At 39.5% G+C, this 13,674-nt stretch overlaps 1 protein-coding gene across 1 annotated transcript in view; it reads right to left on the reverse strand.

Annotated features, from left to right (window-relative positions):
• Positions 1-13,674, reverse strand: part of LOC115235846 — an 81,768-nt gene that overhangs the window by 21,775 nt on the left and 46,319 nt on the right. The window contains exon 9 of the mRNA XM_029807893.1: positions 1-223. This exon is cut by the window's left edge and continues 1 nt beyond it. Coding sequence (XP_029663753.1) covers positions 1-223 — 223 coding nt within the window. The remainder of the gene's footprint in view (positions 224-13,674) is intronic.

The following is a 13,674-nucleotide window of genomic DNA, read 5'->3' on the forward strand; positions in this document are numbered from 1 at the left end:
GCGGTTCTTTACCTTGTTGGGATAGGCCTTCTGTAAGAGGGTGTCGGGCACATCAACAGGTAGCTCCCGATGATGGCCCAGGGCGCCAGGGGCCCACATCTCATCGGGCCCCAGTCCCTCCTGCGGCTTCTTCGCGTCGCGCGAGCTGCTGTTGTTGTTCTCTTGCAGCTGTTGCTGTTGTTGAGAGTGTATGTCCGTCACGCCACTACCACGCCTTCGGGACCTGAAATAAGAGAAGGGACTCTTTAATATTGTTATTAACTCTGTATTCCACAAATTTCTCGATAATCTAATGTGTATAAAATTCAAACCTACACAACTAAATAATTAGCGATCGATAACCAATAAAAAGACAAATAATATACAATAATAAAATTGGCAAAGACTCGATTTAAATGTTCAACTAATTACCTCCTTTTTTATCAAAAAATAACATGATGAAAATAATAATGTTTAATTCTATTATAATTATCTCCTTTTTCAGCGAGAAATAAATGAGTAATTCAATCGAATTACATGTGATTAATTTCAACATTGTTTCAGAAGCCAACAAGCCAAAAATTTACAAAGCATTGTAAGTAGAAAATATATACATATGCGATAAATATTTGCTCTACCTATTTCGCGGCGATACTTGGAATATTCCCACCTGTCATATTTTTAGATTTTCATAGAACGCGAATGTCGTTCACATGGAAATAAATTCAGCCGTTCTATATATTACATGACTCTCGATAGTGCATGTTATATGATGTTTCAAACGAATCTCCTCCCGGTCGTTCGATCGTACGCGAAAAGTCACTAAAATATGCGAACCGGAAAGAAACTTTCGATACGATAAACCTAAAATATATGTATTACTTGCTGTCAGTCGTCGCTTTATCATGCCCGAGAAGGATCGCGACAGTTCTTTTCCGTTATAAGTTACCCTGACAAAAATATCTTACACATCGCATAAAAATCCCGCAATAAATATCTCACGATCGCGTAGTAAATATTGTAATTTTTTTCACTGATCAAAACAGATCTATTTTCATAATTGACAAATTGAATAAAATTCGGCCGTGATATAAACATGTGACCGCGTTATATGTAGCATTCGCAAATTGTCATATCTGAATGCAAATGCCAATCAATAGTACAAAATAGTCTCGTAAAACAGTAATGCTATACAATACTTGGTTCATGAAAATTCATCATACGCGAATTTGAATGGTGTAATAAAGCGTGTTTAAATTTTGTCAAACTGTTTGCATTGTATTATCAGTCGATCAAGAGAATGATAAAATTGTCAAATTTACAAGCAACTGTTAAAACGTAATTTGTCAAAATTCTAAATTTAGATTGCTCCATAAAAACTTTTACCAATTAACAATGTATTTGTTTTAAATCAACATAATAATAAAAAGTAGGAATTTAACATCTCTTTTGATTTAAGGACTCGCAATCCTCGTTGACGTAAACCGAACGAAATGTCAGTGCACATATTTTTTCCGATATAAATAGATGAGTCAAATAGTGGAGAGCGCTATATATGAGAATATATATGTGATAAAAAAATTAATGTACATATATATAGCTTATCTTCTCTGTTATTTTAAGTAAACATCCATGCGTCCAATATTCTGCATTGGTTCACAATAATTTGAATATTGAAGTGTTGCGAAAAAAACATGATGGTCCATCAAAGATTCCACGAAATCATCGAAAAATCTGCGGTTTTCCAATTTGACGATATTATCAATATTCATAATTTCCACTCCCACGCATGCACGCTTCTGTTTCATAATACAATATGAGTCCGGAGGATAAATTAGATTTACGCGACAAAGACCGTCCGCATACATGTATATACACACGCCCGTACAGGAGACCAATAGACCTTTTCGCAGGTCTGTTTACACCGGGCCTCTAAAGCATTCAACACAGGAACGCCATTACACTCGTTGGTCCATACGCAAATACGCGTGCAAGGTTCACGGGACGGACGATAAAGAAGGAGACAATGGAGATCGCGAACAAAGGCGATAGTAGAAATACGAGGGTACCGCGATTCAATATACGTGTACAACATTTGGGTGTAAATGACGCCACGGCGTTTTCGGTCGCATTCCTTCAGAACACGTTTAACGAGATCTTCAGAATTCTTGCGATCACCTAAATAAGAAATGTACCGAACTTTTCTCTATTTAACGAATTTCTCTACCTATTTTATAGCTTCACACATTTCTTTTGTTAATGAGGTGTACAAATAAATTAAACATTGCAATAAATGATTATATTAATCCAAAATATATTTTTTATTAGATTAGTAACAAAAAAAGCGTGTTTCTTGCATATAAAAATTAAATTTCAATCGCGTATTTTTCCTCGTATTTTTTGCCAACAATTTTATAAGCTTCAAAGTCCACAGGAAAAGAAAATTCAATCTTGATGGCTGAACTAAGGAAGCGATCTTGTTTTTGTATCTTCCGCCTGTCACGTTTCTTAATGTATTTACAGCGGGAATTAAATATCTCGATGAAAAGGCAGAGAACGCGAGACCTAATTTCTGCGACGTCCGGCCGGATTTCGCTGGAAAAAAAAGGTCGTATTTTTTCTTCTCTTTCTCTCTTCCTTACCGTGTAAGAAACCGCCGCGGATTGTACTTCCCAATAGTAAATAATCGATCGTTAATGCGCGTGAGTGAGGATCGCGCCGCCTGCATTCGTTCCACGTGGAGTTCATGAAACGGGAAACGTGAGCAGGTCAGCCGTTTACGAAACCGCATATATTGTAGACCTGTCGGGGAAAGCCTTCAAGACGAGTCACTTTTAAAGGGAAGACTGTCGAAGTAGCCGGTGTGGGGATGCATTTTCAAGAAAACAGACACGGCGAGGTCAAATCGGGGAGTATCGAACTATGGTTTCGAAGAAAAACTTTTCACAAAACTCGTGAATTCCTTCAATTCAGACTAAGTGCATTCCTACCGTCGGTCCCAAGGGGTCGATAAGACCAGCTGAGGGGAAAAAAAATTCTACCTGGTTCTATTTGCGAGAATGACAATAACGCGAATTGCTGTGTCGTACGTTCGTGCGCACGAAATATTTTAGCGAAATATTGAGCGCCGTAATCAAAGGGATGAAAATATTACGGCATTTATACTGACGATGATCGGCTATATAAAATAAATTAATGATAACGATAATTATCTGACGTGCTGTGCGTTCGGGCTTTTATTCATGTGAGTTAAATGAAAGCTAAATTAAGTCACAAAAGCTATCGCGATATTCTATATCTATCAGAGATAATGTGAAAATAATAATATACCCTTGTTCGGGCTTTTATTCATGTGTGAGTTAAATGAAAGCTAAATTAAGTCACAAAAGCTATCGCGATATTCTATATCTATCAGAGACAATGTGAAAATAATAATATACCCTTTGTAATAAAAAAAAAAAATTGTCAAATGTGATGCACTTTTGTCGTCTATTCAAACTTTTATTAAAAAGAAAGAATTTTCTTGGGAAAAAGATTTGATTAAAAAGTTTTCTTGGATTTTTCAAGTTTCGCGAACTAAAAATTTGAGATCTGTCTTACGACTTTTTCTCAATATCTCAAAAAAAGATGTTTTTTTTCCACACGAAATGAGCGTGTGTGCAGCACACGCTTTAATGTTAAAAGCTTTCGTTCTCTTTTTTCCTTCCTTTATACGAAATAATGCGGGAATTTAAAATCGTGCATCCGAGAAAGTGTCGCTTTCCACGAGGCGCATTTACGTCGACGCTACCAATTTACAATAATTGCGCCGAAAAATTCGCGGCCCGCGAGATATACGAGTGAAAGTATACTGACGAAACGAGTCGCGGGAGGAATGCGAGCTGTCTAATAATGAACGTATCAGCGCCGCATATCTCTATATACAAATCGTGACGCCTGCGAAAGGTCACTCTCGCTTACTCAATTAATTTCTCCATTCATGTCTACATTTTTATCGTATCATCCGTTTTCTCACCGACTCGCCGCTTATTCAATAGAGATTGCTATTCACTTTGTGTTTTTAATAATATGCGTCGTGCAACGTTATTACGTTAGTGCCGGATGATTCAGATCCGCGCGAATATGCGCGAAACTTAAATGATCTCGTCACGAGTCACGCGATGATGATCGCGTGCAATAGCAGCGTATCGTAAAGACAATGTCGCAGATTTCGTTATATTTGCAATCGCGCGACAATACAATTTCGCGTAACAAACGACAGCAACAATATCGGGAATTCGTCGCTCTTTCGAGTTGACTCGTCGGTGCCGACGCGACAAAGCCGATAATTAAACGTCGCAGCTCTTAATGTCGCGCGCGAAGAGGACGAAAATATCGATACAGATGCAATTTATTTTTGCAGCGATAATTGCAGCCGCGATGCGGGGAGCGAGCGGCGCGGCGGAAATCAAGTTTCGCTAAATTACGTCGCGCGTAACTGCCCGTATTTAACGAAAGATCGGGGCGAGCTCAAGGCCCGAGCAATTATTCGTATAATCGCGTGCGAAATGCGCCTTTGATATTACGTAACGCGAGTTACACACACGCGAGGATTTGAATAAATACTATACATTTCGCGCGATTGGAATTCCAACGAAATTTTTTACATTTCGCACAAAATCTCCGCCCGCGAGATATGACATGTCAATAGAATTTTTTCTACACAAGCATTGGAATTTTTTTTTTTTTTGTCCTCTAATGAATCTATCGATCTATGCTATCAATGCAAAAGAATGGGAAAAAATTTGTTAGATCAAACGCATGTTGACGATACGCAATATTTTGCGACAGAATAATATATATAAATCTTGTTATATAAACTTTTATAAAATCTGTAAAGCTTGTTACATAAGCTTGTCACGGACAAGCTATTCAATTATAGTTTGCAAGTACAGCTAGATTAAAGCCAATAGAGCTTTAAGCTGCTGTATAAACTAAATTAAACTGGATTCGTCCGATATACACACAAATTCACTTATATACCGGGAAAACATCAGATATTTTACGAACTAAAAAAATTATTTATTTTCTATCACCAGATTTTTTAATCGATATATAATTAGTTTTTTATTATACACGAATTTGTACGAATTAAATTGACATATTCGTTATATATACTAAAATAAAAAATGAATAAATAAATACTAAAATAAAAAAGAAGCTACTCTGTACAAAGTTAACAAAGAGACATGTCGTTGCTTTGTCATAGTATTTCGGACCGCGGTATCTCCATGATACTGTTCAACTCTCGGTATATCCGTCCCTGGCTGAACGATACTCGTGGAGGCGGGCAGGCAGGTGAGCAGGGCTGCAGTCAAGAACGGAAACACGTGATCTCCCCTTGTTTCAAGCTTCATGTGAGAATTCACGTTTGATGTTCCCAGAGTTGAGACTACAGAGATATTCCCCAGCGTGATTTTATACAACTTTAACTATGACTAGCATTCCACTTTACGCAAGTTTACAATACATATATGTGGCTATGTATTTACATACTTGTTCCGAATTTCATTAAAAAATAACTCTCGTGGAGTTACAATTTAGAGAAAAAAGATAAAAGGTTTAAACATTTTTAAACATTTTTTATCTTTAAAAATTCCGAATTATTTTCGTTTTAAAAAATAAATAATTCATTTTAAATTGTACAGACTATTGGCATTAAAAATGAGAGTACCTGTCGTACAAACAATCTATATGTAACAACGATAATTTGAAAATTATATTTTCAGATTTTTTAAAAGCAACGCGAAAAATAAAATATAAGTCATCCTTATAGAAGATTCCGTGATTCCGTGCACAGTGTATAAGTTGGCGCAAATTATTGGCTCCCGATAGACTATCTTACGCCGATATTTATGTCCTCTGACTATGGTAATAACGCACAGTTATTACTGAGATCTCTTCCGAGTGTACTGAGCAATAAGTGGCGCTTGATAACAAGCGGGCTGCTATTAAATTATCGAGTAGCTATATAACTCACGAGAGACCTTTAATACATAATACCTACATCGCGTTAGATATTAACTCTCTCCCTACGGAATACCCTTGCACGAATATACCCGGACCTCTTTACCAATTTCCGTACCTCTAGCCCTCGAACAGGGCTATCTTTAATTAAGAGCGCTACAAATACAAGGTTTATATCTTTTTTTAGACCTGCTACCTGCTACCACAGCATAATTTGTCTGTGTTCGTTTTGGAAATCGAAAATTGTATGTGTGTGTGCGATATTTCTTCGCAGGTATAATTAAATGTTATAATTACAGATACGAAATGCATGCAGCACGCAAGAATAGCGACCGCGGTTTGCCGTTTGCCAAAATTGTGATACGATGGGAAAATATGTACTTTCCCCACGAATCTCTCTGTTTCAAATACCCGCGTGTTACAATGCGATTGTCGTTGTAAGCCACCGCGAACAATACAATCTGTCGTTGTACGCTAATAACGTCGAGTATCAATATTTAGAGTTTACGGCATTCCGAACGCGCGTGCGCTTAAATCGCTTTCAGTTCTATGCAAACTACCACGGAATAAATAATAATGGAACGGCGAAACTCTGGCGGAGAAGATTTATGATTAACGTGGCAATAGTTCGACAGTGCCGAGGCCGGAAAGTACTGACGAGTTTTTGTCGAAATTTATCACCTGCCGATATTTCACGCGCGATGCATCCGGAAGTGCACGAGCGTATCGAAATCGTGTCATCAATTGTACATCACGTACCCGAAATATGCTAAAACGGTTAGCAGAAGGTTTACAAGATGCTTTAGAAAAAAGCGGGCCATAAAAATTCAATAATATATTTCGACAATTGAAAAGACGGATTTTCTTTCGTTGAGATTATATTATCTTTTTTCAACTACAAATAAAAAGAATATTTTGAAGACCTTTTTGGTGCAACTTTCTAAAATAAATTTTTTTATTGCGTACGTTTTCTATTGTTTTTCACTAATCGAAGAAAAAACATAGAGCCTCTTAAGTTTCAAATGCTAGATTTGTAAATGTATCTGAATATAAATGTAAATGTATATGAAAGAAGCTGAATAATTTTCCTAAAATAAATTTTTTTCATTTACATAACATTATTTTTTCATCACTAAAGATCGCAATAAAAAATATGTACTATATTCTATATTTTTTTTCTATATTTTAAATACTATAATTATAATAAGTATAATTCACAACTTGACCAATCAGTGGAATTTCGATTATTTATTATATTGCTAATATAAGAGCAAAATTATCAAAGAATCTTTTCTTTAAATTCCTTAAATTCCAATAAAATTCCAGGAGAATTCCTTAACTTTTCCAGGTACAAAAGAAGTTCTGAGAACACCAGGTTCTCCGTGTTTTTCAAGGACTAGACACTTTGACCATTTAAATTTTAAATGCAAGAACAAGCGTTGTATTAAATAAAATTATATATAATGATAATATAAAAATTATAATATTCTTGCGAATTGAAAAGATTTATAAGATAATTCCTAAAAAATCAATCCTCGAGCTATTTCAAAACAAATAAATTTCTAACTTTTACGAATCTCCGTCAATATATCTGTGTCAAACACATGCACCGCCCATAAAAAAAATAATCTTCTTTGGCAGGTTCAAACCATCTATCTTTGGTCTCGTATCAGAAAATATGTGAAAGTTGAAAAATAGTTTTCGTGCTTTTTCGAAAATTCAATGCTGAAGGTAGCCAGAAATTTGGGATAAAAGGCCCCAGGTAGTAAAAGCCCCGATCTTTCTCCGGGCTTTTATTTCGACGTTTCTCTCGTTACAAACGCGATCCCGACTATATCAGCTCCGTGGTACGGCAGTAAAAACTAAAAAATAATTTTCATGTTTCCAGAAAAAAAAAAAAAAAAAAAAAAAATGAATTACACCGAGTTAGCAAATTCCCGAATAAAAAAAAATTCGGGGTATATAAAATGCTCTTTTCTCTGTTCGTTTCTCGTGCCTGACACACAGCCAGTGAATTCTCTTTTTACATATTCATTTTTAAATCGCAAATGAACGTCAACGATCGTTTTCGCTCCTCGCAATCGCACGCGGAATATTTACGCGAATTATTTACGACCGTCCGCATCGCATAATCGTGACGCGCGTCTTGTCGCTGGAAACCTACCAGTGTAGCGTTTTGAGGATTCTCATGGCGTGGTCCTCTCAACGACTCGTCCTTCGCTCAAACCTCATGGACGATGCTCGCGCGACGAAGCTACGTACGGCCGAGGAATCTCAATGCGCTCCCGAGACGATCTTCCGTTTTCCTTCGACCTCGGCGCTGAACCGTCGTAACTAAATATTCTTCATTATCTACCTGTCGTCTTCCTGCTTATGTTCGACAGACCTTGTCCTTCATCCAATATTAGCTTCCTTCTTCTTGGTGTATGTTTTTTTTTTATATTTTCGCTGAAATATTACTAATCCTATCTTTTCAAGTTTCTTTTATTTTTAGTACCTTCTTCAAAATTTTCACGTTTTCTTTCAATTAATTTTAATTCGCGTCTACACTTTTGCTCTTGATTTGACCTTCGCGAGACGCTTCTACATTCCGCACACGATCCTCCGCTTCGTCTTACCACACCCCGTCGCTTCATACCGCGACGTCATTAAATATTTACGCCTCTTCTCTCTTCGCGGAGAGCGAATTCTTTCCGCGATTCTCTCGCCGTGATTTTTTCTTTTTTCTTTTTCTTTTTTTTTTTTTTCACCAACTTTTTTGCATCTCTCTTCACTCTCGATGCTCAAGCATCCCGACAATGGATGCGCGTTCTTGTGTTTGTTCCCGCGCCGATCCTACGCCCACGCGCGTCTGCGAATCGAGTCTACCTCCTCGTCCTCTCTGTGACTTTTCCTTGACCTACGAAAGATGTTTCTCAGTCGAATTCTCTCAATCGATTTCTCGATCGATTCTTCAACTTTCCATTCACCACGTGTCAACCACAATTATTTACGACTCTCGTGACAAATCGTTATGCCTCATGATTTTTCCCGGAATTGTCCTCTTTCTCTCTCTCTCTCTCAATTATTTACGACTCTATTTACGACAAATCGTTATGCCTCATGATTTTTCCCGGAATTGTCCTCTTTCTCTCTCTCTCTCTCCCTCCTTGGTGGATCACTTTACCTTACACCTCGCACGGCTCGACCTTATCTCGCCCCTCGTTGGCTCCACGCGTCAGCGTATATCCCCGCGCACGGTGGCACATTCCACCTGTATACCGAGGGGCACACAGATAATACGCACACAAATACGCACGCACACATATATATATACACCGACACAGGTATACGAGCGGTCACGCGACGAACGGACTCACGGCGCGGACGACTCCGTGTGCGCCGCAACGACGACCGGCAAACTCAACGGAGGAGGTGTATGCACCTTCCGAAGGCTGTACGCGACGAAGGAGGAGTCGGCGGCGGCGGTGGCGACGGCGGCGGCGCACTATATCGCGTGGAGAACGCTCGTACCGGTTTTGGCCCCTGTCGCGCTGGCGGACAGATATTCCCGACTCCGTTAACCGCCTTAATTGCGCTCCACTTCAACCCCGATCACTTCAATCGCGGCGATCGCGCGACTCGATGGTAAACAGCCGATTAATGATAACAGCCGATCGAACGATCCTCACTTAAGCTCGTATCGGGCATACGCCGATCATTCGCTCGGGGCTCCGAGATATTTGCGCTTCTTCGAATTTTACCACTCGCCGTAGAAAAAAAAAAAAAAAAAAATAATTGAGATGATCCCTTCGCGGTTTCCGTGAGATTGAACACGGAGTGAGACGAGGAACGCACGAGGAGGACAGGCGTCCCTCCGGCTTCGAACTGACGTGGGTTTGTTGGCTTCGGTTTACCCCCAGAGAGCCGTGCGAGCCGGTGCCCCCTTCTCGTTTTATGTCTCTCTCTCTCTCACTCTTCTACCTGTTCAGCTCTCTTCCCTTCCATCTCTCTATCTTTTTATCTTCGTCCCTCTTTCGTACATGTACGTACTATCGCGCTGTCCCTCTCCTTCTCAAATGTACCCCCTTCTACTCCTCCACCTCCCTCTTCGACGCTCACCTTCCACCTTCCAGCTGCGCGTTCCTGCCTTACCTCGCTCCCACTCTACCCGCTTCACTTCCCCTCCAACTGTTCACCGGTTCAACCACGAGTATCTCTTTCCGTCTCGCAGCATTCGAATCCGTCCTTCTCGCTTCATTCGATCCCTGCTATAATTTTCTATCTTTCTTCCCCTGCCTCCCCCGCCCCTCGGCTTGCTCCGTTTCTTTCCCATTTTCGGTTGCCATCGCTTTCTTGCTCCATTCTTCGTTGTTCCATCTTTCCTCCTCCCGCCTTCTATCCAACTCGGTCTGCATTCCTGTTTCTCCGGCTCTCTGTTTATCTCGGTGAAGCGCTATCCTCGGTCGAGCGTCCGTCTTTGTCCAGACACAAATTTGAACCTTTTTTCTTTCTCTCTCTCTCCCTCTTTTTCTCTTAATCTTTTTATCTTTCTCTTTTTCTACCGACGCTCGGAGGTGGTTCACTTCTTTCTCCTCTTCTCCACTGTTGTATTGGCTCGATCAAATCCGAGACTCCTCTCCGCTGCCACGGCGATCACGTGGTTCCAGCATTGAAGTCTCTCGCTCTCTCCCCCGCGCTTCCACCTCGCGCGAGTTCAACACGCGTGAGTAAAAGTGTTCGTGATACGCACAGACATACATACGCACTCATTCTCACGCATACATTATCGCGTTCACACCGCGATATCTCGTTCGCGTATAGTATTTCGACTCTCAGCTGATCCGACGATCGTTTTCGTCTTTCTCACGATTATCAATCTGACCTTGCTTCCTGAATATTCCAGACGCCCGGGGGTACCTTTCATCACGAGAAAAAGGCGCGATGAAGTCGCGAGCAGCGAGGCCTGAATAATGGCAAACTCGATGGCTTCCAGCAATTTATCGATCTCCGTATAAGATACGAAGCTGGGCGCTTTTAAATTCTTATTTGATTAAAAATCGATCCCACATTATACTCGATCACATTACTCTCGGAATTTTATATCTCTCTCAGGAATGACTCGGCAAAATATCGCTATTGTAAGTTATACTTGGTTACAATTGTAGCAAACTTTTTTGCATAATTTTGCATAAAAGCTGTTGAATATCTTCGTTTGAAAGAAATTTTAAATTCTCTCATTTTTTATGCTAAACAAATACATAATATAAATGTTAAAAGTAACATTTCAATGGAAAATCGTATGCTTTAAGTGCGTCGCACTTGTGTGATCGGAGTCGCGAATGGATGGGGCCACTCGACGACCATCGAGAACGCAGGATGCTGAGCGTGGTATCGCGCGAGACACCTTGATATTGTGTGCAGATTTTGCATCTGCAATTTTATTGTTCCCGGCGAAGAGGATGGCTTTGTCCGATTGTAAATGTGTGCCGCGTCAAATGAGACAGAATGCGAGTATCCGCCCTCGATCATTGCGCAACTCTCATTATTCGAGCGTTCCGTAATGTTCCCCGCGTTCGGATTAACTATCCATCGCGGAAATATTTATCGATTGTGTTAAAAATCTCCCATTGAATCTCCCGTCTCTTTGCGTGCTCACTGATCCGAGAGAATCACGTCCGAATGCCGCTCGAAGGATAATTTGCAGGAATAAAAGCGTGCGAAGGCGTTTCATTTGATTCATGCCACGCTAGATTAAATTGTGTAATTTTTTGACTAAAGTAATTCAATAATAATGAAATTGGCAAACGAGAGAGAACAGATTATCGCGTGTAAACAGCATAATCATCGTCCAACAATATCTGATTCGTGTACGGGTCAATGATTCGGTGATTTGATTGATTAATCACTAATGCAGTGTTAATAAACAGAGCGTCCCACATTTAGCATATTATCGATTTGGGAAGTAGAGTTATATTTAGCAAAAATATAAAAATGTTTGTTGTGCAAATACTTAATTTTTAATGTTAAATATTATTTTGTACGAGATATCCAAATTATAAATTTATTTTAAAATAAAGTTTACTGAAAATGCAGTGAAAAATAATATTTATTATCTGCCTCTTCATTTCTCGAAAGCTTACATTTTTATTAAGATCGATTGTGATTTAATTAAAACATCCGTGAATAAAAAAAGAGCGAATCTAGAATATCAAATTACGTGGAAATAGTAAAGTCCTTGCCAGTTGATTTTCTTAAAAAGATATACATCTTGATTTGTGCAAGTAAATGTTATTCATTTATATTCGCGCATACGAAAAGATTTAAAGAATAGTTGTAATATTTCGCAGAAAGAAACATAAGAAAATAACGAAGACGAACATGCGAATGTTTTCCCTCATCGTTCGAATGTTGACGTTTATTAAACGAGCGGCTGGGCAAGCCATACCATTATCTTCTCTCGTACAGGTTGTTTTATCACTATCTGTGTCAGAGATATAGTGAAAGAGATTCTTTTCTTTCACGCTTTGGTCACATGGTCATTTTCCGTTTTAGTCGCCCCTTTTTGGCCTTTCTCCAATCTTTTCGAAGCCAGAAGCCATATGTTGCATGTCGACGCAATGTGGTTTGCATAAAACTGAAAAGAATAGCCAAGAGATGATGGAATTCGGCGAGGTGCAGCCCAGACATTCTCCATTATTCTCTCAGACCATTCTGGTTAGCCACATTCTGTCGTTTTCTCAGAAGATAACACGTAGTGAGGAATCTCCTTGCAATTCAGCCATTTCTTGATAACAGAAATTCGTGCCAAAAAAATATGCAAATCTGATTCGTGTAATAAGCTTTCGTTAGTTTTATATTGCAGAATATAAAAGTACCCGTTAATAATTTTTACTGCATTAGCGTAAAAAAAGTATTCAACAATGTCATTGCCAAAATATGTAAGTTCGCGTACAAAAAGTGAAAGTATTTTTGTCCCCAGAAAATAACAACCGACTCTTCAATCTATGACTTCAATTATTTTCGATAAACTTATCATATATTAGTCCTATAATTTTTTTTTCTTTTTGTGGTACGCTTTAAAGATTACAATTTACGTTACGATTACAGGCCTTCCGACTTAAATAAAGGCTTTAAATAGAAACTTTTGAGGCGAGTATTTGATCTGTATCGAGATTGACGGCGGTCAATATATGACTCAACCGTATCGATCGTTCTATAGACATTGTCAAATTGTATGTTGACCGTCGGTAGCATATTCGTCATGCCCGCCAAGAAGATTAACTCGCCCCTATCTATCGATATTGTTTGCCTACCGATCTCCGTGTTCGGTCGTCGAACCCAGCAAGTGCAGCGTCGATCATCGCGATAAAGCGAATTGACTTTTACCGTGGCACGTGAGGGCAATGTAATTACTTTTTACGGTCGCACGAAGTGTCAATTTTCGGAGGGACAATTCGGGGCGAAGTGACACGCTTCTCCTCCTCCCCTCTCCCTAGGGCACGCTTTGTCGATGCCGCGAGAGAGGCGAAAACTCTACACCGTGTTTAGGGAGGGGAGGGGTTTCCCCTCGAAATTTCGGAGCACACTCCCAGCATACGAGACTCGAGTTACGAGATCCGAGCGGGTACTTTATAGACGCCAGAGTATCGGCAAACGGGGACAATGGTACCGGGGCTCGTCCCACTCTGCGGCATTTTCGAGTGAAAC

The sequence above is a fragment of the Formica exsecta genome, unplaced genomic scaffold (genome assembly GCF_003651465.1).
Source record: "Formica exsecta isolate Colony F162 unplaced genomic scaffold, ASM365146v1 scaffold236, whole genome shotgun sequence".
In the NCBI taxonomy this organism is placed as follows: Eukaryota; Metazoa; Arthropoda; class Insecta; order Hymenoptera; family Formicidae; genus Formica; species Formica exsecta.